At 48.3% G+C, this 26585-nt stretch overlaps 1 protein-coding gene across 2 annotated transcripts in view; it reads left to right on the plus strand.

Moving 5' to 3' along the window:
* Positions 1–10675: 10675 nt before the first annotated feature.
* KCNAB1 (potassium voltage-gated channel subfamily A regulatory beta subunit 1) overlaps positions 10676–26585 on the plus strand; it is a 74064-nt gene continuing 58154 nt past the window's right edge. Inside the window, exon 1 of one of the 2 annotated variants that reach the window (XM_063339097.1) lies at positions 10676–10962. In XM_063339097.1, the coding sequence (XP_063195167.1) occupies positions 10691–10962 (272 nt within the window). In that variant the 5' untranslated portion in view covers positions 10676–10690. Of the gene's footprint in view, positions 10963–13940; positions 14415–26585 lie in introns of those variants that run through there. The other variant, XM_063339098.1, reaches the window with a different exon arrangement.

Consider the following 26585-nt stretch of genomic DNA (forward strand, 5'->3'; position numbering starts at 1 on the left):
CCCCGAAGAGCACAACGGACCCCCGGCAGTGTTTCCGAGTGGCTGCGGTGCTATGGGCAGCCCTCTGCTCCATCTCCTGTTGTGCCTCGGCAGCTGGAGCTGCAGCAGTCGCCCCATGCTTGGGACCCACAAACCTTGCAGAGACTGCAGGGCTTTGCTTTTTTGGAAGGTCTGTTTTCCTGTAGGGAGCCTTCCAAACAAATGTCTCACTCTGCATGTTTTTCTTCCATAGCTCAGTAGTGATGGAGACTCCGGGGCAAAACCCTCAGTGCAGTTTCCAGCCTTTCAGGAGAGCATTAAGGGATTTCAGGGAGAAGCAGCGGGAAGGATCTGAGGTAAGGAGGATGTGCAAGTCTTGACTGAGCATCACCCCGAAGCGCTCTGGGAGCTGGGGATGCAGCAGGAGTGGTTCCGAGCCAGGTGATGGCTGCGCAGTTGGGCTCATTGTGGGGCGCTGGGTGTCAGGAGCAGGGATGCTCCTGGGGTCTCTCCTCCCAATTCGTGGCAGCAGGGCCAGTGGTGTCACCAGTGCATTCTCTCTGGCTCTGGGTGCAGTTCCGTGTCTGCCCAGGGAACAGCGAGGTGCTCAGGGACCCTGTTACAGGAATGAACACGTTCCTGGGAGCAACCCCTCACAGCATGACAGCAGCTGGGGAAAGAACAGTTGCAGAAATGAAGCCATAATGTTTTTCGCAAAATTGTAACTTCCTACAAAGGCTTTTTCAGAAACTTCACAAAATGAAAAGGAGTTTGGATTCATGTTGGTTTTTTTTTTTTTTGTTGTAGGTTTGGAAGAAGCTTGTTTGCCTTTTCAGCACATCCTGCAATTCCTGCGATCCTGCAGCACGGTACCCTCTGTGTCATGTTGGAGTTTCCCCTGATTTCATTTCCTCAGTTAAAAATACTTGAATTAGTTTTCTGGTGATGTTGTATCAGTTAAGTTACTTTAAACGTGTCTACTTCTGGGGCTGCTGTTCTGGTTCTGCTGATGCCCTGTGCTGGCTTTATTTAAAGGAAACCACCTTCTTCTCTCTCTCTTGCTGCACCCTAGTCCAGTAACGATCTTTCTAATAGAACAAAAAGCTTCTCTCTTGAAATGTTTCTGCCGTATTTTACAGCGAGCACAGGTCCAAGGCAAGGTTTCTAACCGTGAATCGGAGGTTGGTGCTGGCTGCAGCTCGGCTCTTGGGCGTTGCTCAGATGGTCCCCATGGTCCCCAGCGCTTCCTGTGGGGCTGCTCTTGCGTCTGGCTGATTTCTTTGCTGAATTAGAAGCAGATTGCAAAGAAACTGCTGTGCGATGATGTAATAGCTGTTTGCAACTGACTTTAATGAGATTTAGGCCATTAACCCACTTGGCTAACTCATACATGTGAAGAAAGCCATAAATAAAGGAGTAAAGTGGGATCGTGAAGCACAGTGTCACAGCTAGACCATTTCCATGTCTCAGCCTAAAGATCAGATCAAGAGTGCCTTGTGACTCTTCCTTCTAAAATTTAATTTCCCATTGAATTTCTTGCATCTCGTCACAGACAAGAACTTGAGACAAAGTGCTCTTGCTGTCCCAAGGATAACCTCTTCCCTGGAAGTGCAGTGCCGGGAGGCGAATTGCACCTCATCAAGGGGAGTGGATTATTTCTGTTTCTTTAATTGCCTGGACATGAACTGCAGAAAACTGAACCAGTGCTCTAGTTTAATTACTTCATTATAAAATTGAATAGCTTTAACATTTGAATGAGTTGGCTGGCTTTTATGCTCTCGGTTCCGTTGTGGTTTTGCTTGGGCTGGTTTTGAAGGTAGCAAAGACCTTAAAGGTGACATCCTAAACTCACGGAGGTCAGGCAGATGAAAAAAGCCCCAGCGCAGCCCACCCCAAAGCGGGGTGTGCAACCACACGTAGAAATGTTGGTTTTGTTCCTGTAAGTATCATAGGGGGGTGAGAACGAACGGTAATTCAGTTTCCAGCGGTTGGTGTAGCTGTGGGGAGCTGTAAGCGCTTCCCACGCCACCACCACAAGCTGCGTGCCACCTGGAGCTCCACAAATGCCCTCGCTTCGGGCTTGTTGGCTGTGCATGAGTCCCACAGGTTCCTTTTTTATGGTGTAATTGGTTTAAATGTGTGTTCAAGAGCCCCCTTAGAGTTGGGATATTTTTCTTGTTGAGTGTTCTCAAGAGTGGTTTGGGATACAAAGGGCAATACAAAGATGCTTGCAGGATTTCTTTCTTTGTTTTAGTGGCTTTTTAGAGTGAAAAAAACACGGAAAAATGTTCTGGGGTAAGTCTAAGTTTTGTGGACAGCCTGAGTTTGAGCTGTGTGTTAATTAAAGAGAAATGTTAATTAAAGAGAAACACTTTCTGCTCCTTACAGGGTTTGGTAGCAGGTGACAGAGCTGAGTGGCTGTGCCGGGGGTGGGCTTGGGAACTGTCCCCCCATGTGTGTCCCTCTGGCTGCACCGGGCTGAGCCCCCAGCCCCGCTGCTCCCCATGGAGCCAGGCTTGCCCTGTGCAGAAAAGGGTGTTTGCCAATGTGTTTGTGTGCACACTTTCCTTAATGAAGAAGAAATAATTCAAAGCTGCCATGTATAATTTAGCGCGCTCTGACGTGGGCTGCCATGTGACTGTGGGCTTGCAGGGACCATGACCCGGCCACAGACACCGGAGTCCCTGCACTGTTATTCCCGCTGTGGAAACCTGCGATGCCAGAGGGGAAAGGGAAGATCAGCACGTTTCTGTGCTGTGGCCTCCAGGTCCCACAGCTCTGCCCGAGGTGGTGCTTGGGCCTTGTGCATGCAGCGCTCACATGTTGGGTTTTACACCCAGGATTTACATTCTTGTGCAGATTTTATCCTTTGGGTCCACTTTGAGCTGTACTCTGGTGACTCAGTGCTGCTACTGCAGTTTGCTCCATGGATTATTTTTGGTGCTATTTTTTGCGCTATTTTTTGCGCAAGGTGATACGCAACAAATAAGTGTCTAGTTTATCTTTTCATGTCTGATCTGCCTGGGTCTTGCCCAGCTGTCCAAGTTTCTTGGCGTGGATGTGGGATGCTGCACAGGACATTGGGAATCAGTGGGGTTTTAGGGGTTTAGGAGGAAAAAAAAAATGAGCCTTCCTTGCTGACCACAGCCCCATGAGGGCTCTGGACAGTTGTCTACCTGCTCTGGTGGAGGTCCAGGCAGTCCTGGTGGCAGAGCTCAGCAGTGGTCAAGGACTGAAGCACCCCCTGTGCAGCAGGGAGCTCGCTGCTCTGCACTGCGTTGTGCAGGGGACCGGGAGGATGGTCCCCACTGCGCAAAGAGGGGTGGCAGCCCAGTGGGAACCCGGCACCATACACACCTGGGTTTGAAGCTGGCTGAGTCAGGATTTGGATTCAGGACGATCTTTTGTGCTTTGCGGAGCCGGCATTTATTTTTAGTCACTTCTGTAGTGCTGATTGCCATGGTAACGTAATGGCGTCACGCAGGTTCTCCAATGGATGTGCTGGTTGTGCTGCTTCGGTGGCAATGGACCACAAGAAACAGGTGTGGGGACAGGGCTCCTGGCCATAGTTTTCTGGGCGGAGATGGCAGCTCAATGTCCCACGTCTGGTCCATGCCATGGCATTTGACTTACTGTCAGAGCTGGGGTTCTCCACCTTTGGAAACCCAACGTGATCCTCCAAGCTCACAAACCTGTCCAGGAAGAATTTTAAATGCATCCTTGGAGAATTAAAGCTGCTCAGCAGGGAATTAACTGCTCAAAACCTTGTCGACTAAAGCGGATCAGCCTTTTTGTCTGAAATTTATGCAGAAAAGTGAAGAACAACGTGGGTGGTTCTGCACCTTTTTGTACTGTTTGAAAGCAGATGCTGAACGACTGGGGATCGTCAGGCTTCAAAGGCTGGTGCACGTGTCCAAGAGCAGCCAGGCATGACCTCCCTCGCCTGCACACCCTGGGTAGCTGCTCGCCCCCCAAAAGGTCTGAACATCTGAATTCCCCTTGACCTTGAAAAATCTGCCCCTTTCTTATCATGGATTGCTTGGCCACTATTTGCTCTCAGTGCAACTCAGAGCAAACCCAGAAAAGCTGCTCGTCAGTGATCTTGCTGAGGACTCAGCAAGGAGAAAAAAAAAAAGTTAATTAACATACCCTGGAATTTTTCCTTTTGCTTGGGTGTGATAGCAATGGTACTGGGCTCCAAGATTGTAGCTAAAAATTGGTTGAGAAGATAAAAGGCTGAAGGGCGCTTACTTCCACTTCAATTTTTTAATTTCAGCAGATTGACTCACTTGAAGCTGAACATTATTCAGCGTTCTCTGAGCTGCCCAGCTCCCTTACGCCCTTCAAGGGGGCAGCTGGGAGCTTTCCAAGGGGCTGCCTTTGGGATTTATGGAGTACACTTCCACACGCGAGTGCTCCACCTCTGTTTCAGGAAGAAATACAGTGCTTTTTACTGTCTGTCACTTTTAATTGCAGTGGTGTTTCGATCAGATGTCATAAATCTGGCCGGCAGAGGAACATAGCAGTACACCAGCAAATTGCAAATGGCTGTAATTGCCCACAGGCTGGCTGAGATGCCGTCCCCGGGGGAGTCCGTCCTGCTCTCCCTCCTGTGCTGGTCAGCAAATGGATCAGAAATAGGCAAGACAGCTGGTTTTGGGTGTGAGGGCTGATCTGAGATCTGCTCGTCTGCAGGGGCTGGAGCTGCTCTCCCAGCAGGGAATCTGTGGGCAGCCCGTGCCCGACGGGCATGTAGTTCATTGCACAAGCTGGGCTTGCTCTGCCTGCGCGGGAGTGTCTGGCCCCAGCTCTGCTAATGGCACCAGGTTTCTATTCCGTGCGATAAATCCAAGGGGAGGCGGTTCACCTCCGGTTCTCCTGAGTGCTGGGGAAAGTTTGCCGGCAGGTCTGGGAAGCCTGGAGAAACCAGATGCTCCTTCCCCAGGAGAAACACCTGTAATGGTCTGCTCCTGGATGGGTGCAGGGCGTCAAACCTCAGGTCTCTCCTGTGAGCTGGGAGATGAAGTGCCTTGTGTGGTCCCTGCCAGGAGAGGGCTGGATATGTGGAAATACATTAACACCAATTTCTGGTGCATTGGATGTTGAGATTTCTCTTTAAAACCTGAAGTATGTAGATATATCTAACTCTTGGTTACCCAGTAATGCCTGTGATGCAGCTATTTTCCCCCATTCCCTTCTCTCTTCCCCCCCCAACGCTGTTCCTGTCACCATGTTGGACTCCTTGCCCTACGGGGGCCGCGTGGGTGCAGTGCCCGTCCGACACTCCTCATGGGCAAAAGGCTGGGGGGGAGCGTGTGCTGCAGGGGAAACAATGCTGCTGGCTTAGAAATGTATTTCACATTCCTGTTGGGCTCCACTCCCTGGCAGCACGAGGGTCCTGGCCCCCTTCTGCTGCTTATTTAGGTTTTTTTCGGGGGCTGACCTGCAGGGGAGGACAACCTGCAGAGCTGGCATGGCTGGGGAACCACAGTGCTGAGGGGGGAGCCAAGGAGCAGTTTTAAAAACTAAATAAAACCTAATACAGATATGTAGTGGTTTTTAAACATAATTTTGAACCTGTTCTTTGTTTCCCAGGTCACACCTGCTTGCCACGAATAGAGGAATGAACAGAGGGAGGGCTGCTCCTCCACCCCGTGAGGGCTGATGGGATGCCGGATCCCTTTCCAGCTTGTTCCAAGACAGGATGAAAACAGCAGGGAATGCTTGACCTGCTACGCTGAATTTTTTTTGAGAGCTTGCCTATATTTGGAAGCATGCTGAAATGGCTGATTTGGGATCCTTCCCCCCGCGTTCAGGGGTGCCGGTATTGACCATGGCACAGGGGCTGCTCTGTCACGCTTCCAGAAGTTAAAGAAACGTGAGGGTGGATCAGGAGAGGAGCCGGAGGTGTCCCTCGGGCTGTCTTTGCGGGTGTTGTGGGGAAGCACGTGTGCTGAGGGTGCCTGTGCATCCCCTGCCCGGAGCAGGCAGGATTCCATGCCACGAGCACGGCAGAAAGCAGTGGTCCCAGGCACGAAGCTGGTTGCTGCTGGCTGAGCAGCGCGGGAGGGGGTTGAGGTTCTCGCCTCATCCTACTGTGCATAAGTCACTACGTTTAAATGCTGTCAGAGCAGGGTGAACCACTTAAAACCAATTAAGTACCCTAATGAATCTTTCCCTGATGGAGTTTCAATTACCTTAAGTAGAAGACAGCATGGAGCAGGAGTACCCTTAGCCTAAAGGCTATTGTTTAGGCTCTTGCTAATTGGATCATGCATTTGAAAATTACTCTGCTCCTATGGGAAGAAATGTATATGTTTACTTAGATATCACTTACAGATATTTTCCAACTCAATCTGTACCTGCAGGAGGCTTGCATTTTGCTGCTTAGAAACCTCTAAGTAACCTTCCAGGTTATTAACTGCTGGTAACTTACCCAGCTTGAGACGAGCTGTACCTGTGTGTGCACATGGATTTTAGACATCTGTATGCCGAGCTGAAAAAACGTGGGGAACACTTGTTTAAGAGGCTAGCCTGGAATCTGAGCACCTAGGGTGGATTTTAAGATCATTGTGAAAGAGGATGAATTCTAAATGAGTTTTAGTAGAATTGATGGAGAATTGGTGGATCCGAATTTGCAGCCTGCGCTCCTTTAGCTTGGAATGAGGCAAAACAAGTTTGTTGTGAAGAAAATCGGGAGCACTTTCCTCGCATAACATTGTGAGACACTTGTCAACCAGCACACAGATTTAACTGAAACGGCACATCCTGATAGAAAAATACCTAAGAGATTTTTAAAAATGTGAACTGTGTGAAGTGTACTAATTCATCATGGACGCCTAGTGCTTTTCTGAGCAGAAAACATCTACTGGAGGTTTTTAGAAATGTTTCTCTTATTTACATCTGAAAAATCGGAGGTGTGACTAAAAGCATATCTGAGCCAATATACATTAACCCGTGTTCTGATCTCAGAGGTGGCGCGGCCGGGTGTTACGGGAATCTTCTGCTTTAAAACTGGTGATATGAGCTATACTGTTTAGGTTTTTTTAATGCCTGCTCTGTACCTCTGCACTTCTTTTTATTGCTGTAACTTCCCGTCGCTCCAGACAGCTCAGGATTGTGCGTTTAATACAGATAAGTGCAGGGCATTAGGCTGGGCAGCAGGAGATTAACCCACCCTGCTGGGGCAGTCAGGGACTCGGTGGGGGCCAGCTCAGCCCCAGGGCCACCAGCCAGGACCTGTCGTGCCAGGGGGGCGTGGGAGGACCTCACCAGCGGGTGGGGGTGCTTCTGTGGGGAGTGGCACGGAGATAGTTTTCATATCATGTATCCAACTGTAGGGACAGCAGCTGGAATAAAAATCAAATTTTATAAAGCATTTTAAGAAGAGCTATAGACATTTTTAAACCCTGGAGTAAGTGTGCTAATAATCATAGAATCACAGAATGGTTTGGGTTGGAAGGGACCTTAAAGATCATCTATTTGCAACCCCCTGCCCTGGGCAGGGACACCTCCCACCAGACCAGGTTGCTCCAAGCCCCATCCAGCCTGGCCTTGAACACCTCCAGGGATGGGGCAGCCACAGCTCCTCTGGGCAACCTGGGCCTGGGGCTCACCACCCTCACACTCAAGAATTTCTTCCTCATGTCTAATCCAAATCTCTCCTCTTTCAGTTTAAAACTGTTACCCCTCATCCTATCACTCCACTCCCTGACCAAGAGTCCCTCCCCAGCTTATCTGCAGGCCCCCTTTAAGTACTGGAAGCCTTCTATAAGGTCTCCCCAGACCTTATAATAAGTTATAACTTGTAATAAGTTGCAAGGACAGAGCTCATGAACATGTTTTTATAAATATATACAGTGTATAAATAACTTAAAAATATATAATTGTAATAAGAATGGCTTATTACTTTAACCAATAACTTTACCAACTACTCTATTACCAATTACAATAATTACTTAACCCATAACTTTAACTTGCCTAGAAAAAGCAATACAAAGGGAAGGCGGTGCCCCTGGCCCTGAGCAGGGATCAGGTTAAGGTTTCACGGGCCAGGGCACTATCCCCTGGTCCCATACCCTGCCGTTCCGGCCACCCTCCCCCATGGTGGGTGCGGGGTGAGACATCCCCCCAGCATTGCTTCTCCTCTCTTTGTGGGAGGGGAGCTTATGGAAAGCTGGTTAGCGATTAATCACCAGCCCTCATCTGGGAAATAATACAAGGGCTGACTCGTCTTGGTCTAGCAACATTCATGAGTGGGATGTTGGTCTGTTGGCACCCAAGTGGCAGAGGATTTGTGGTGCTGGGGGAGATGCTGGTAGGGCAGAGGGTTCATCCCTGCTGGGAGATGCCCCCAGAGATCCAGGCCGGACATCGGTGCTGCTCCGGCTCGGCAGAGTCACCTCGCTCAGCGAGCTGCTGAGGCAGCCCCACGTTTCGATACAGCTGCAGAAATGTGGTATCAATATTTAAAGCCAGCTGACTAGCTTTGCTTTCAGGAAAGCAATCTTTCTGCATTTTTTATAAGGTGAGCCAGGGTCTCTTTACCTGCCAGAATATATAATCATCCAAGAGACAATATCCGATAGCGTTACCTACCTAAATGGGACATTACGGGAACATCTCCCCTCACAATACCCTGCTGTATGACCAACAATGCTCCATTTAGAGAGGAACAAATTGTCAGCATCTGCTTTTAATTTAGTTTACTTTTAAGGTGACTGATACCTTTTAAAGTCTTTGGGAGCAACAGGGTGTTTCTGTGGTTAAGGAAATGATAAACACGGAAGGCTGAGTAAGCACAATATGCCTTTTACACAACAGTTTAAGTACTGTATTTTGCTTTTGTTCGCCAACTTCTAAGGGAAAAAACTTAGAAGTTTTTTCTTCTAAGAAGAATCTTAGAAGAAGATCTTCAAAGAAAAAAACTTAGAAGAATCTCATAAGCCTTGAAAATTATATCTCTGTAAAAGAAGTATTTATTACTTCAGCTGCTCAGGGTTGATTTAAAGGCTTCTGGGGTTGCTGAAAACCTTTTCCTTTTTGGGAAGTGCTAGAAAGCTTAATGACAAATGAGGTAATGTTTTAGAACAGGCACAGAACAAGAATTTCTTAACAGCTCAAATTTTGAGTCAGTTTTCTAGAGTTTTGCAAAATTTCCAGAGAACATTTTACTGCCACCTCTGCTGAATGGGCTGGATAACACCAGTTTCCATGGAAGGTAAATTTTATGCCACTATCTTCCAAAAGGGAATGGAACTGCTTTCTTAAAAAGCACCTAAAAAGCAATTTTGTTTTTACTGCAGCACAGTAAAAAAAGATGGGGACCCAGATCCAGGAGGGGTGGTGAGAGATGGGCTGGTCCCGGCCAAGAGGGGACCCAGCAGCGTTCTGGGAGTGTCTGGAGAGGAGGGAGGAAGGTGCTGGATCCAAACTCTCCTGGGGAACGGCAGGTGGTCAGGCAGGGAACACCAGCCACAGCTTTGGAGCTTGGGAGCTTCAGGATGGACCTTGGGAAGAGATTTTTCAGCAGCGGGTGGTGCAGCGTGGGCAGAGGCTGCCCAGAGGGCTGGGGGAGTCTCCAGCCTTAGGGGTCTGCAAGGCTTGGGGGGGGAAAACTCGTCTAGGGCTGGTGACAGACCTGCTGTGGGTGGGAGACTGGGCCAGAGACCTCCAGAGATCCCTTTTCCCTGATTCCATGAAGCTCTTCACTCAGCCCCATCCCTCTGCAACTGCTTTCCCTTGGAGCCACACGCATCCTCTGCACAGGGCATGGATGGGCAATTACTCTTCTTTTCAATGCAATAGCTTTAAAATCCTGCTTGTCTTTAGAGGGCTTTTCTTCCTCTTTGCCTGCCTCTCTCTCCAAACATGGATATGTTTGTGCTTCTAAAGTGGCTGCTGTGATTAGTGCTGTAATCTCCGTATCAGCTTTTACATTTCAAATCAGAGAGGGGAATTAGTTCAATTCTAGTATCTGCTCCTTTCATATACTTGCCTGAAACACTGTTCGCTCAACAAGCAAACGAATTGGGAAAAGTCTTAACTTTGTTCTCATCTTAAGGGTGATCGAATCCCTGAATTTCTACAAATCCTTTGGAGAATGGAAGTTCCTGCCGGACGGGGCGATCCGAGGAGCTGGAGCACTGCAGGTGGGAGGAGGAGGAGGGATGGAGTGGCCGGCTCAGCTCTGACACAGCTGGGGAGGTGAGGACGCCGATGCTCCGAGGCCGCATCCGGCAGGAACCGTGCTGCAATTTGCTCGGATGAGCCCACGTGGCTGCGGGTTTGCCATCGAGGGGAACACACTCGTGAGTTCACCTCCGCTGGCTGGAGCCTGACGACCTTCACAGCTTTAGAGAGCTGGACTTTTTTTTCCCCACTACTATCCATCTACATACCTTGTTTTGTGCAAGTCCAGTTTAGGTGCTCTGCTTTGCACGTGGTTATATGTTGTTTTTTAAGAACTGCCCTCTTTATTCGTTGCAAAACGAAGCCCGCTGGCAAGCGGGAAGCTGCTATAGATGTTTCCATGAGAAGGTTGCAGCTCTTCTTTCTGGTTAAGCTCTGCAGACACATATCTAATTACAGCTTTGTGGCCGGCATAAGGTTATAGGAGGGAGGAAAGTGCGTGCTGAAAATCAGTTTACATGATTTGAGGGCAGCAACTTAGTGCCGGGGGTGCTGCCTTTGCACCGAGGCAGGAGGCAAAATGCTGGCAGCACGCACGGGGACCATGGGGAATAAAAATGCCGAGGAAGCGCTGAAGCTGAGGAAGCAGTCGGTGCTTTCCCTGGGGAGCAGGGAGCGAGCGCTGAAGAGCTCCTCGGAAAGCGTGAAGGAGGGCCGGGGCCGGGGCGGGCAGCCGCAGCAGCGTGCCCGGCGGCTGGCTCTGCTGCGGGAGCTGGAGATGAACTGGTACCTGCGGGTCTGCGAGCTCTCCCACGAGTACACCATCGCCTACACCACCGGCATGCCCCACAGGTACGTACCCCACTGTTGAGGCAGTAGCAATTTGCACTATAACAATAATACTACTATAACACTACTACTAATAATAATAGAAAGCTTTTGGGCTTTACAAGTTAACTTTTCTAATTATTCAGTTTTTGGTTTTTTTTCTGATTATTCGCTGCCATGGATGTGAGTTACAGAGCTGAAAATTCTGCCAACTCGTTTCTTAGTTTCTGTAGCTTCTTTGACACAAACTGCCTGTTGCTATTCAGCCTTACTTCCCACCAGCTGTTTCATCCAGGTGCTGTGCTTTCGTTTGAATTTTGTTGAGAAGTTGCTGCTGTTGTGCAGGGACCGGGTGGGTGAGGGGAGAAAAGGGCAGGAAATCCTTTGCTGGATGCTGCTGGCCCCGTCTCCCCCTTCCCTCCCCGGACACGGCGAACAAGCCACTCAGGAGGGAAAACCCACAACTGCTGAATTTCTAATTCCATCCATCTTAAATGTCACAGCCTCCAGAATCTGATCTTGCTCCTTTAAAAACAATATAAGGGGATCTTGATATTAGTGGAAATTAGATGTGTGACACTCTAATCTCCTGCGCCGAGTAAGACCCTTAATGAAATAGGAACCTAAATAGGAATTGCCCGGCGCTGCGGTCTCAGCTCAGCCGCCCCCAAACAGCAGCATCACAGGGACAGGACGGCCATGCTCGCTCAGGGCAGTTTCGGAGACTGGTGGAGGGAGGACGTGGGTTTCACTCACCTCAAGGGACAGGGCTGCTGACAAAGGGGGTTTCAGCATTTTGCCCAGCAATGCACAAATGCGGGGGTTTCAGCTGAGAAGTCGGGTGAGATCTTCCCTAGTCCCAGACAGAGGGGGGATGCCTGAAGTGCCTGGCACAAACCGAGATCTTACAGATGCGCTGGCATTAAAACTTAATAAAAATGTTATTAGAATAAAAAGTAGAAACAGGGTGACTGAAAGGAAAACAAGGTAAAACTATGAGAGGTGGAGAAAGAGGTTATTCCGTGCAGAAGTGTCTAACAAGCCCAATGAAGGGAATGTGAGTGGGTGTGCAGACTAAGACTGAGCAGTTTCTCAGGCACAGCGCTCACCGGCCACACCAGCCCCTGGTCAGGTACCTGTGGTGTTGAAGGGCACTATAAAGGCAAAGCACTGGGGAGTAGCTTTTGGGAAAACTAAGTTTTTAATGACGCTGATCTATACAAGCCTCTAAAACTTCAAACCAGTGAAACTCTTATGTCTAAAAAATTCAGAAGAGCTTGTGGAAATATTTCTTTGCTATTGGTTCACCTTGTGCTATAGATGAGGAGAGAGCCGGATCTGCCAGGAGGTAAAACAAAAGAGGGATTTATTTTAGGAGACACCGAGCGCAATAAAGGGAGAAGTCGGGAGTCCCAGCCGGATGAACCGTGCTCAGGTAAAGCGTGTTGCTGCAGACCTGTCCACGCCTGCTGCAGGGCAGCTGCAGGAGAGATCACAGCTACAGCTGCCGGTGGTACGCTGCTGGGGGGGGACAAACACAGCTCCTATGAGGCAGGCATGGCTGCAGTCAAACAGCGCCTTTTCCTCCATTGAGTGTACTTGTGTTGCGAAAAGCAGAGCTTGAAAGTGTCACCTGCACCCCACCATTGGTGGTTCAGCTCGGTCAGCACCATGAGAACAGGATCCCCCATTTTCGGGTAGCAGTGTGTCCGGGTACCACTGGGCTGGGGGGGCCTGGGGCGGCATGGCAGGACCCCTCCCACTGCCCAGCCTGGGACATCGAGGTCCATTAGTGCCCTCAGGGCCTTGACACAACAGTAGCAGAGAAAGAATAACTGGGTAATCCAAATGTCCATGCCAAACTCCCCTCTGTGACATTGAATTATAATCTTTTAAAATATGTTCTGGGTTTGGGATCAGTCCTTGTTTATCTGCTTTGAAAGATTTAAGGATTAGTTGAGTTCATGATATATCCATCACTTGATTATTTAACTTGTTTTTCCTATGTATTTGGGATTGAAATGACAGTCAGGAAATGGCTTGAGTTTTTAAAATGGAAGAGTCTTAGGAATCTGCCTCCATGGTGTGTATCAGACATTGTCACGATTTGTTTGCTCTGAGCTGATGTTAGCCAGAATAGGTTACTGTGGTCCTCTGGGATATTATCTTGACCGGGGGGTGCTGGATGACCTCGGGCGCTGGATTTGGTGATGCCGTGAAACCTGTGCAGTTTCTCCCATCACTCCTCAGGGATGAAGACCCTGAGAACGAGAAACTTTATTTGCTATTTAGCAGAGGTGAAATAACTGGTTGTTGGTTCAGAACATTTACTTTTTTATTTATATACCTGTATTTATACACCTCCTGCCCTGTGCTGAGAAGCAACCAGTTCTGTGGAACTGGTGGCATCTCAGGCGCTTTGCCAGCTCCCCTCCCACGGCCCCTCTCTATCCATGCCTGGGCTCCTGCAGGAGCACGCAGCCTCCCAAAAGCTGGTGCTCGTTCCCTGCCCCAGCTCCGATGCCTGTAGCTTGTTGCTTTCTCGAGTATTTCCTTTGTCTGTTTGGTTTTAGTTTTTTGGTTTTTTTTTTTCCTTCTTGGTGTTTGGCTGCTCCATAGCCTTTGTTTTCTAATTAATTGTTGAAGCCCCAGGAGGCTGCAGATACTGGGGAAGTTTACAGACCCTGGAACCTGAGTTATGAGAGTTCACAATGAACTATGAGAAAACAAAATGTTTTAATGACTTGCATAAGAGATGCTTGCAGCATTCATCTGTCCAGGCCAAGGCCTGAAATAAACCCTGTGAGAATATTTGTTTTACATTTATTGGCCTTGGACTGAATCCCAAACAAATATTTCTCATTATCCAAATATAAGACCTGGGAAACAGGGTCAGTGCTGTATTCCCACTGGCAGTCCTTATCCCTTGCAGTACTTGACCATGATAGGTTTCAGCAGATGAACGAGATTGCTGATCTTGGCCAGAATCCGTCCTGGGCATCAATAAAAATGAGCCGGTTGCAATAATATAGAGAATGGCTGGGAGAAGAATATTGCTCCATAATCCTGTGGTCGTCTTGGGCAACACAACCCAGACCATGCCTTCTTGTACTGGTGGGAGCATGATGGCACCGGGCTCTCCTCTCAGCAGACTGTAGTGTGGAAGCTCTTGAGGACCCTACACTCCAGTATCTACTGGGCATTGAAAGTCTCTGCAGCTCCGTGTGTTGGACCATGCATTTGTACAAGCCCGCCTGCACAGATATCCCACTCCACAAGCCAAGCCTGCAGAAGCCGAGCGAAGTGCTCCTGAAAGGTAAAAAGCAAAGCGTGGTTCCCAGAGCCAGCCCTCCCGCCGCGGGCTGGCCGGGGAAGCTGAGCCCAGCTGCCGAGCTGAAGCAGCTGGAGAAGTTCCTGCACCTGCATGGGCTGTCGCTGCAAGAGACCGTCCGAGCCGAGACGGGAATGAAGTACAGGTACTACTGCATGTCCCTTGCTGGGCTACTTGGTGGCTGTCTGTTCATCAGCAAACAGCTAGAACTACAGGAAACCTGACCGAGCAACCATCTGACACGATGGTCAGTCTGTGGTGTCAATGTGCACCTTCAGGCAGGCTTACAGCATCTGAAGACGTTGTCTGCTTTAGTAGCTTTTCTCCTCTAAGTTTTCTGAGCACTGTAAGAATTAGCACAACTTTGAGCAAAGCTAAATGCATGTGACCTACTCTCTTAAAACTGAATTTGATTTTTCTCTTCTAACATTAGTTGTTTGTGTCCGTCTACTGAACTGCCACTTTCAAATTCAGGTGGAAATATTTACTCTTTCCAATGTTTCAATGAAAACTCATGTATTTACATGCATTAAAAGGATAACGGCTGAACAGTGAAACAGAAAACATGGAGAATAGAGTTGTTCTGACTGTGGCTGGTAGTTTGATGTAATGTCTGTCCCTGCTGTGCCCTAAAATTGGAGCAATGGGACTGAAAACCCAAGAACTATAGTCTGGCTGGGTTCAGGCTGTGAAATACGTGGTTTATGTGTTAGAGCATCCAAGGGAGCGGGCCTCATCCATGCGGGGAGCTGGGACAGCGTGTGGAAAGAGGCTGTAGGCTGGGGGACAACGGGTGAAGAAGACATCAGTGTGCTTAGTCTTTAGGTTGTCATTTTGGTTTTTGTTTCAAAAGAGATTCATTTAAAAGGATGATATCCCTTATGGAAAGTAGATACATTAGCTGTGCTTCTAATAAAAGAAAATTTTCTTCAAATTGTTTGCTTTCCCTAGAGATTAACTTTTGACCATGGCTGGTCTCAGCTTAAAATTGAAATAAGACAACACGTGTACTATTTTTATGGAAATAGCACAGTTGTTTCACAGCTTGAGCCGCTGGCTGGGGAAATTTGTTGTTTGGAGACACTGTCTGGGGAGGACTCAGTGTGTGAATAAAGTGCTTTGGAGCCAGCATAAGAAGAAATGGCAAAGGGCTTTGTACCTCTGCTCCGCCTGCGCCAGCTGGGAGTCCTTGAGCAAGTTGGGGTTACGCAGCCTTGAAAGACGATGTAAATAAGTAGAGAAATGAGCCCACAGCGTTCAAGTGATGAAAAGGGAAAATGTCCAAAGGCAATGGAACGGCATCCCGGGGATGTCATGCTCTGAGTAGAGCAATGATAGAAGTAATCCCTGGTGTCGCTCTAGGTTAGCAGGAGTGATGCTGTCCCTGAGCAAAATACTCTGATTAACTGGGTCTTCTGGATCTGGAAACTTGCCTCCCTTCTAATGAGAAATTCTTTTGCTCCCCTTCTGATGATCATAATCCCACGTGGCAGTTGTGTTTGAAATGGTTGGTGTTAGTACGCACACGAAAGTTCCCATTTATTTTATTTCTCTGCTAATTCTGTACTTTCTGTGGTGTTGGTCCACTCCAGACACAGTTTAACGCTTACGGTGCCCTCGCTGAGAAGCACAAGTAATGTCATAGTTCCCATAAAGCAGTTATGATCTGGTGTCTTAAATTTCCTCCCCAGGAGGTTATCCTGCGGACTGCCCTGATGTGCAGACTCCTCCCTGGTAAGGAACCTGGCGCTACCGAGGCAAAAATGCAGTGGTCAAAACCAGCAGCGATGTTCATCTCTTCTTGCTGCCACACAGAAAGTGTGCCCAGCCTGGAGGAGACAACCTGCAAAGAGGCTCCTTTGTAGAGAAAACTTCTGTAGGCATGGATATCCAATCCCCAAATCTGCGTCAGACTGAGTTTTTAAGTCACAGAAAAATGCAATTCATGAGCTATTCTGGGACTGTCTTGTGCTCCAGGGGTAGTTGGTGTTGGACTAGAGGCTTTACCCAGCGCCAAGGTCTGTGGTTGCACACTCTGCTCTAGCACGGGCTCCGTGCACATAGCTTCATGCCCCTCTCTGTTTCTTGGCTTACAAAGCGGAGCGGTCTTCATTCATCAGAGCCTTTAGTCATTGTTAAATAAAGCGTGCACTTAATTTCTGTTGAAGCTGATGGATTCAAGCATATGCTTCATTTAAAGCACGTGCATTTTTCATAGTTGTCAGAATCAGCTATAACATACTGTGTTTCACCTATAGCAGCTCCAGTGCAAGGAAGGCTTCTGCAGGAGAGGGGGCTGTGTGGAGGGCTCTGCTGCAGGGCGGGTGGGGGGATTTTCCAGCAGTCCTCACTTGCTACTTTCTGTAGATTTTTGCTCTTCTAGCTTTAGAAGTACAGAGGCTCTTCTAGTCTTACTGTGAACTTAAATGTTTTATTTTCCAGCGTGGCTTGTTTTTCCTTCCAGACATTTCTTCCGATATCCATAGGTCTAGTCTGAAGATAGCACGATAAAAACCTCCTATTTTATTAAGAGCTATTTAATTATGTGTGGAAAGTAATGAATTGTTAACAAGAAACACTTAACTAAATACTCATAAGCTGGTTTATTTATAGGATGATTAGTTCTTTTTCCTTTCATTGCTTTAGCAAATACAGCTTAGTTCAGCCTATTACTGAATAACCAAAAGTGCAGCAGTGCGTGAGCTTAGTTTGTTTCTGACGACAGTAGTATTTCTCTCAGATGAAATGCCATTTGCAAAGCCAATTTGGTGTCTGGTTATCCAAAAGGGTGTTTGTTGCACGGCTTCCTTCCACACACACTGTGCTGGGGTTTGAGCTCTTAAAGACTGAACTATGTGGGCCAGGTCTGTCCTCACGCCTGGGAAGCTGTGACTGTAAAACCTCTCGATATTCTGCTCATGCATGGTTAAAATAGCGTTTCTGCACTTGGGCAGCTGCAGTTTGGGAGCCCGGAGGCAAAATGTTAGATGTATACGTCTGCAAAAGCACCCAGGCAACTTTTGCAAAACATGCTGTTGGCAAATGTTATATGTGGAAAGTATTTATGGAGGTCATGGACTCCCGAGGCGCTGCTGGATTAACCCAGGCAGCAGCCTTCGGAGCTGGGGCTATAGTTTTCTATTCATATTTTATCTATTTTATATTTAGTTGAGGTTTTGTTCAGGGAGGATGGATTCTTCCTGCAGCACACGAGCCCCCAGCAAACTTACTTCATTTGGAGCGAGCCCCCGAGGCTCTGCTGCAGGAGCTCCTGTGTCCTGAGAAAGCGCTGGGATGCTCCACCCAGCTTATGTTGCTTTTGTTGGTTACGCTAATTAAAAACTTGAAATTTAGGATTGTCATGCTGAAGCTCTTGTACGAAGACTGGACAGCAGGTAGCCCTTTGCAGGATGGGCTGCTTTTTCTTTTATTTTCTGCTTGCAATGGGAAATGTCACCGTCGCAGAGCGAGCACTCGGCTGGTGCAGCAAGGTGGGCACGGTGACTGCGGGGAGGAGACGGCACCAGCAAATCGTCAAACTGATGGTAAACCCACCCTCATTCAGCTTTTTCTTTTTCCCCAAATCTCTTGCAGTCTCGTTTGATGTTTGAGGAGGAGGAGGTGGCTCATGCTGGTAATAAAAATATTGCCGTGACCAGATAGCCAATATCTCTTAATTCTGAAAAATGAGAATACTTACTGTGGCTACATACAGCAAGAGGAAATACGAGAGAGCTCTAGGGAGAAAATTCGGACAAAAGATCTGGGATTTGTATGTCTAATTTGGTGCGTGTCTTATGGTGGTACAAGTCTGCATCAGGAAAAGCACTCACTTCTGTGAAATACCCAGGAGGCAGCGCCAGGATGAATGATGCTCTTCAGCTACATCGTTACTTTCTAAGTGTTACTAGAGATCAAACATGCTAAATTTACTAGAAAGGCTCTCCAGTTTGGTAACCTCACTGAGGCAATTATGGCACTTGAGTCACGGAATCAAATCCTGAAATAGCAGAAGGTTTTTGATGAGCACCAGGATTTTGTGGTGACCACTGAAGGCACTGACCAGCGTGGGCAAAAAGATCAAATGCTCCTGCAGAAGAACCATCCTTGAGTTACGTTAGCTCGTGGTAGACACAAAGGCAAACACCGTTTTAGAAAATGTAACGGGTGTTAACAGCAAATTACCAATTTTTAAAATAAATTTCTGGGAGCTGACAATTCAAATCCTGCAGTCTGTGCTGGCCATTCCATTTCAAGGGGATACAGTAAGCTGGGCTGCAGAAAACAGAGGGCTCTGAGTGATGGGATTGTCCCTGCACCAGGCGATTAAACAGGCTTTTAGCTTAGGAAAGAGATGATTGACAGGGATTACAGCAGATGTGTTTAAAATCAGGAACAGCCTGTAGCAAGTAACTCGCTGTCTCCCATAACACAGAAACCAGGGGAATGCAAATGAAATGTCTGGACAACAGGTTTAAGACATGGGAAATGCTTTCCTTGCATCTTGTAATGAAATTGGGGATCTCATTGTCATGGGATGTTCTGGATGCTGAAAGCACGAGCATGTTCAAAATGTTATTAGGGATCAGGCAATGCCACCAAAGGCTGTTAAATACAAAGGGGTTGGTTTAACCTCTAGCGCAGCAAATTTCTAAATGGCAGATGGCAGAAAGCTGAGATGATATATTGGGAACGGCATTACTGTATTTTTGTTCAGTTCCTTTATAATCCTTTCTCAGCACCTGCTCCTGGGCATTGTCTGGCCGGTCTGCGGGGCTGCTTTGCTGTGCTTGTGCCGTGCAAGAGGAGACGGGTCAATGTGCAGGGGCTGAGCAGGCAGGTCCTGCTCTTCAGCCCTTGTCCCTTCTTCTGGGGTCATGTTTATACCCCCACGGGGCTTCTACAGAGAGGGGAATTTGGGAATGATTGCTTTGCCATAGCTGCTTTTCCTGGCTCCCTTTCCTGGCTTATTTCATGCACCGAAGCTTTAAAATATCTAATCTTTAGACGGCAAAATATTTGAGAGTGCTTGATGTGGTCCTATAATCCTGCACTGTAATCCCGTCTGAATTGAGCAGATTAGGACCACAGTTGCATTATATTTATTGGGATATAGCTTACAGCGTTAATGTTTTCCCTGTTTCCTGTGCAGATTGATCTATAGAGCCGCATCCAGCTGCGTCCTTTTTCCAATAGCCAGTGTAATTTTTCTGTGTGTTTTTTTTTTTTTTCTTTGTCAGTCTGTTCAAACTGTAGTGCCTGCTATCTAGTGCGGTGGTGATGGCAGATATTCCCATGTCTATCCTGTTTCCAAATTATTTCCGTTTCCACTCGCTGCTTGTTGTTTGTGTAATTACGTAGGGTTCTTGCTGTGGTTCTTTGTAGGGTTCTCCCACACACGAATCAGGGAAGATGGGATGAAAACAGGGGACGAGTATGAGGACGTGGACAGGTATCTGCATGTGTGTATGGTGTCTGTAGCATGGTATTTCCTCCTTGAAGCAAGAAATCCCGTTTCACTCCTTGGGAAGAATGGTACCTACTGTCTGTGTGCGGTGTGAGTCCCATCTCCCCGGCGGGGTTTCAGCAGGAGGAGCTCTTTAGCTGCTCGTACCGCACTGTCTCCTCATCCTGCTGCTTTCTGCCATCACCATCGAGAAACACATGTGTGCCTGCACACGCGTGTGCACACACATGGGCACACACGCTTCCTATTGCAGCCTAAGGCGCTCACCGACACTGACAAAGCCCTGTAAAAGCTCAGCATCACGGTACTTCCAGGGTTACTCACACCTTCCCACAGGAAGCTCCCTGTGCCGTAGGTGGAAGACGGAGCAAACTTTGGTCCTCCCAGTTCACCACCCCAGCAGTAAATCCCAGCTGACCCTTACCCGCCTGCAGAGCGGCAGCTCCTGCCGGTGCCCAGCGGGAATTTGCATGCTCGCGACTGCTTTTCACACACCTTCTGCTCCTGTCAAACTCCAGCTTGAAAGCCTGTGCCGCCAGATGCTGAATAAATCCCCAGCTCCGTGGGCAGGGGGCTGCCTGCTGAGCCTGCTCCCTGCTCCCCGCAGCGGCATCGGTGCTGCAGAGCAGATCCAGCATCTCTCCAGGGGGCCAACTGGAAAGTTTGGGATATTTATATGCAGGATTGAAGTCTGCAGTCTGTGTGTTGTGTGGCCTGGGAGGAAACTCGGTCTGTGCAGTCTTGGTTAAAGCAGATTTTATCTGGGAGTCGTTAGGCTGACTTTGGGATCTGCTGAGACTGGGACGTCGCTGTACATCATGCTGACAACAAGGTGCCGAACCGTGGATAGAAGTGGGGCTGAGTTTAGGAAAATCCCAGCTAAACCCCCTCTAGCAGCTGCTGCTGGTTTGTTTCAAGGCTCCATCCTTCAGGAAATAATCATAAACCCAGGCTCTGGCCAGGCTTTAAGGAAGTTAGCTTCAGTGCCAGGCTGAGAGCAGAACTCCGTATCACCACCCGCGGTGCGTGCTCCGGCAATGCTGACTCTGCGCCTGGCATCGCAGATGGCTACGGTTCAGGTGCAATAAAAATGGATTTCACCCTTCAATACAAACCTTCAATACAAATCAAAGCAAATACTGATGCAATTGCAACATTTTTGCTTTGCTTAATTGAAGTAAATAACCAAACGCCATGGCAGCTGCTCTTCCAACATCTTTCTCCCTCCCTACAGTTACTCCTCCTGATGCATCCCCATCCTTCCCACTGCGGGTCTCCCACTATGAGCAGAAAATGTCCCTTTTCAGCCCTGGCAGTGCAGGTTGATGGCCCAGTCTGTGCTTAGAGAATTCCCTTGATTTTCTTTCTTCGTTATTAATCCTAGTTGGTACACTAGTGGTCATTATTAGCAAATTTGCATTGCATTCAGAATTTGCAAGGCATGCAGACTTGGGGTAATGTAAAGAGGAAACTTTTCTGGAAATCAAATATTTTGTCCAGTCCAGCAGATTCCAAAGGCAAAACATTTTGGATAAAAAGTGTCCTTCGGAGACCTGGGGATATTGGAAAGGATTTAGCAGAATCAAAGAGTGTCTGAGAGGAGGCAAAGCTGTGATGTGACTCCAGTCCAGGTAATTTTAACACAGAGTGTCGGGCACAGGGACCCCTCATCAGTGGTTTGCAGTTTTCTCCTCTTCCTCAGACTTACTCCAGCATCAGGACATAGTTGCCAGCTCAGGGAAGCGGATGCAGATTTAGGTTATGGTTGATGCCAGCCCTGGAGGAGGGGATGCTGGCTCCTGGGGTGCTGCTGTGGGGCTGCCCCATGGCACAGCCCCAGCCTGCGGCCACTTCCCAGCACCAACTCCAGTAAATAACACAGGAGCAACAAATCTCCCATGGGCAGAACTGGAGCGTGTGCCCTGCAGCGGCGCGGGGGGGGGGGAGCTCCTGGGGATTCTGCTTTGGGACTTCTAGATACACTGTCTAGCGCTGTCTGCTATGAAATACTAGGTGTAACTACAGAATGTCAGGATGCTCCTTCAGTCAACCACTCTCCTCTTCTCTGGGCAGTCCATCGTGCTGGTGCAAGTAGGGATGGGTTTGGTGTGCTCTGGGAGTACCAGCATCGGCCCCGCGTGCTCAGCAAGCCATGGAGCTCAGCCCGGTGAGTCTTTGCACCCATCCTTGAATAAGAAGTTGCTTTTTTTTTTTTTTTTACAACTTAAGCAAGCCAAAATGATTAACTGCAATGTATTTTTATCATTCTGGTTTTTTTCCCCATACTGAGGTGACCACCTGTCTATCTCTGTGTCTCGCCGCCAGGCAGAGCCCCCCTGGGTGGGACTGCGGGCAGCTGGGCTCCCCCCGGCTCTGCTGTGTGCCGCTGCCCGGGGAGGCTGACTTGAAAGGCAGCTTTTCCCATGGCTAAACTGCCTCCTGCAGACTTGCTACTGCCTGATAAGCTTTTTTTTTTTTTTCCCGTCTTGTTTTCAGTGTGCATTTTCGTAGTTACTTGGCTTCATCCCCATGCCACAAAGACTCCAGAAGACAACACAGCGTTTCCATAATTGCAGGAGCACGGTTGCTATTTTTTCCTGGGGTGTCTGTGAAGTACACGAGTGTCCTTGGTGTGTCCAAATAGGCATGGTGAGGTTGTCGGGGGGAGCTGCATATCCTGGCTGTCCAGACGCAGGCCGGGTAAGCAGATTCCCCCAACAGCCCTTGGTTGCCCATCCCGGCTGGGGTGGTGAAACGCACAATTTTCATGGCAGAGAAAGGCACCCTGTAGATTGCAAGCATAATTATTCTTTTCCCCTGAGGACCTAATGAGTGGTTATGCATTTGGCAGTAAGTACCAATCCTCTTGTGAATCCTTTTGTTAATTAAATAGGCACTATTCCAGTATGAAAGTGATTGTTCAATACCATTTGGAATATGCTCGGAGATCAGGGACTACTTGCCTGGCCAGCACTGGCCCTGGGAAGTACAGCTTCCTTGGCTTGGAAGTGCTTGGCAGTGCTTGGAGATCACCTGAAGACTTGACAGTGCCTTGTATTTAATTTACTAAAATGACAATACAGCACTCTGAGGTACATTGTGCTCCTGCCTCGGGTGCAAAAATAAAAGTTAAAAAGTCTTTGCAGAGCGTTCTGGAAGGGAAAAGACCAATATTTTTCCCCTTAGTCCAGAGGGAGTGGAAGAAAAATTAGGGAGCTAAAGAGTTCCCACAGTCCCTGGCTTTTTCCCGGCAGCAGAGTCTGCCTTCACCCCTGGGCATCTGCCTTCACCCCCTTCCCTCCCTCTCCGATGCAGGGAGGGAGGTCTTGCGCCTATTTTGCTGGATGTAGCCGATGGGATTCTCACCCTGTGCCACTCACTTTAATAATTGGAAGTGTTGTTGCAGCTGAAAGAGAGAATCTCGGGAGAAGAATGAAAATTCTTCTTAAAAAAATACTATTTGGGAAGGTGATATTTTCAACAAAATGGTCCCAAAGCCTGCTCTGGCAAGACCTGACAAGACGGGTGGAGGAAGTCACCCCGTTCAGGTAAAAAGCAGATTCCAGAAGCCCTGAAATGATGATTTTGTTAAACTAGTGATGTAGGCTAGTAACTAAGTTGTGGAGGAAGTGCTGACGCAACACTTCTTGCTGTATCACGTTCCCCAAAGAGGAGCCCGGCAGTGTGAAAAGGCAATGATAAAATTAATTGGACTGAAGATCAGTTCTTAGTAATCTGCTGCATTTCAGCAAAAGACATTGTTCTGGGTGATGTGATAATTCTCCTCAATGACTAATTCCAACAGATGCCTCTCATTATTTTGGGAGTGCTGGTCAATGGGAAGAGATTTCTCTCCGATGCAGGGAGGGAGGTCTTGTGCCAATTTTGCTGGATGTAGCTGATGGGATTCTCATCCTGTGCCACTCACTTTAATAATTGGAAGTGTTGTTGCAGCTGAAAGAGAGAAACTCGGGAGAAGAATGAAAATTCTTCTTAAAAAAAATACTATTTGGGAAGGTGATATTTTAATAGTGCTTATTATTCAGTATTGATTTGTATAAGATAATCACTGATGGAGACGCTCAACTTCCATTAGTTTGCTCACAAAAGAGCGCAGGTCCCCACGTTGGCTGGAGAAGGATGCAGCTGGAGTGAAAGCTGAGTGTTCCCAGGAGAATAGGAAGTTTGCCGAAGGGGTATCCATTGGAAGAAAGTTTTGCAAAAAATGCAGTCTCCGGTAGCTCGTCTTTATTCTGACCCTCTGCCAGCTCATCTCAAAGATTCAGAAGTTATTGCATGATAATTAGTCATCCATCTGCTACAGAGCGTCCCGGAAAAGGGCAGAATGGAGTTGTGTATTATTCAGCATCCAAAACTGAGACCTTAGCAACATATTTCTTCATATAAGTTAATTTAGAGTTTTAAGCTGTTACAAGTAATGCTTGGGTGATAGCTGACGTGTATGAATAACAGAATAATATACGTAACTGCCTAAAATCTTCTATTCAACAAGCACAGGCAAGTTGGAAGAACACAGCTTGGGCTGAGCTTTATTTGGAATAAATTTATCAGTCAGGTTAACCTGGGAAAGATCTGCCTTGTCTGTATGCGTGGTCTAGAAGATGAGTATGGCAAAATAGAAAACCACTTGTTTGCCACAAACTGCCAACCTCAGCGCGTTTCTCTAACTCTTCACTTTCCTTGCACTATTCCATATTTTTATAGTAGAAAAACTGGCTGTAGTTGAAAACCTTTAGTTGCTGTTTCACACCTGCTGCAGGGGGGCAGGTTTGTGGCTGGCAGCCGCGGGCTGTGCTCGGGGCAGGCGGTGGGGCCGATATCGCTTCCTCCGGTGCCCCTGGACCAGCCTCTGCCCTCCAGCTCCCTGGGACAGAAAGGATGTGTGGGGCCTGATCCACTTCCCTCGAAAACCCCTGAAATACAACAGAAGTGAGAAAAGTGGTGAGCAACCTGCCGCCACGTGCTGTCTGCTGTCGCTGAGCCTGGCACGGCCACCGTGCAGATATTGCCAGGCTCCCAGGACCACACTGCTGCTGCTGGGGATGCTCCTCTCCTCCAGGCCTGGGATGCACCGCTCAGTAAGCGGATACCCGTGCCAGGGGCTCCAGCCTCGCATAGAAGGTGGGGGACAAAAAGCAAGAAAACCTCTTGTACTGTGCAATGGAGCTTTGTGCAGCTCTAAGTGCTTTAATCACATTTAATCATGTTCGATGTATTACAATGCATTAATATAATGGTCGTTTCTGGAGCCCATCTTGTAAGCCACTGGCTTTCAGTCATCTGAGAAATGAAATAGATAACGTGGAAAAATTAAATTACCTGGTTTGGAGTGGGGAGTAGTGCAGTTAATAGGGTGATAGGCAATAAGCTGGTGGATGTTTTCCATCTGCAGGGATAAGTGACTGGTTAATTGAATTGGGCGCCCAGTAGGTTACATCCTCTTTGTAAGACATGGAAGCTCTGGGTCTCGGTTTCAGTATTGATTCTTTCACGTCCTATTAAGTGACAATTTATTTAATGTTGTGTGGAGCTGGATAACCATTGCAAAATGCTTCGGTAGCAGGCGGCTCCCCCGGTGCCCGATGGCTGTACCGGGGGTGCTGTCGGCTCTCAGTGGGTGCTCCTGGTGCAGCCGATGAGCATCCGCAGGGCTGGCATGCGGGTGCCTCGGACACCTGGGGGGCTTGAAAATTAAGTGGGAGCTTGTTCATGAGTTCCCTGTGAGTGGATCTCTATAGGATGTACAGATTGTGTATATCATATAGAAATGCATGCAAAAAAAAAAAACAAAAAAAAAGAAGAGGAGGGGGGCTCTGACACCTGGTGGGTTTAGGAAGTTGGAACAGACATATTTTCTCCTTTGGTGCTGCTTATTTTTAAAGGCCCTTTTCCGCAGGGAGCCCTGGCGCAGCCGTGGGGAGGCCATAGCCGAGGGTCCCTGCTCTGGGGGCTCAGCTCCCGCTCGGGCAGAGCAGGAACTCCCGGCAGCGCTGCCCGCAGGGAAGCCGTCTCACACATTTAATACCCTGCTGGTATCTGGCTCAATTCTAATTAGAATTAAGCAAAGCTAGTGTATTTTTCATGGCGGTTTTGATTCGGTTATCGTTTCATCGCATCCTGAAGAATCTGTAACGCGGACGTGGGGATTATCTCTGCGCAAGAGCAGGGCAGCGTTCACAGTTTTGCACGGAGTCTCTCCCCGGGGCTGGGATGATGCTGCCTTATTTATACCCCAGGCTTAACACATTGCACGTGTCAGCAGGGCCAGCAGCCTGGCCCCATTTGCCCGCACCGGTACATTCCCGATTTCAGTCCCTTCTGGGAGGATGGAGCCCTCTGGGCACGGGGCTGGAGCTGATAACAAATCTCATGTGCTGTCGGAGGCAGGCAGAGCTGGGCTGAAAACCTGCCAGAATGGATGCGTTTTAACTAAAAAAACATTTAATGGGAATTTTGATCAGTCTTCCTCAAGTGCAATTACAAATGCAAATTAAGTTTTTCATGTGGAAACCAGTGAAAATATGACGACTGTTTGCTAGATAAGCGCAGTGCTTTTGTTATGCAGCTCGTTTCCTTGCCAAGCTTCCAGTTTTGTTGTCAAAAATAAATGTTCCTTGTGGGTTTAGATACGCCCTGAGAGAGCTACAAATCGCTGCGGGGTTCGTCGCTGCTGCTTCAGATGGGACCACTCCTCAGCTGAGCGGGTGAGCATCCCACTGCAGTAGGGCCTTGGCTGTTAATTGAAATTAATATCACAAAAACCCTTTAGGGAGATGCGTCCTAATGCCAGCTCGCTCCTGGGCTCTTCTCCCCACTCTCCTGGGTGGC

The sequence above is a fragment of the Chroicocephalus ridibundus genome, chromosome 6 (genome assembly GCF_963924245.1).
Source record: "Chroicocephalus ridibundus chromosome 6, bChrRid1.1, whole genome shotgun sequence".
NCBI lineage: Eukaryota > Metazoa > Chordata > Aves > Charadriiformes > Laridae > Chroicocephalus > Chroicocephalus ridibundus.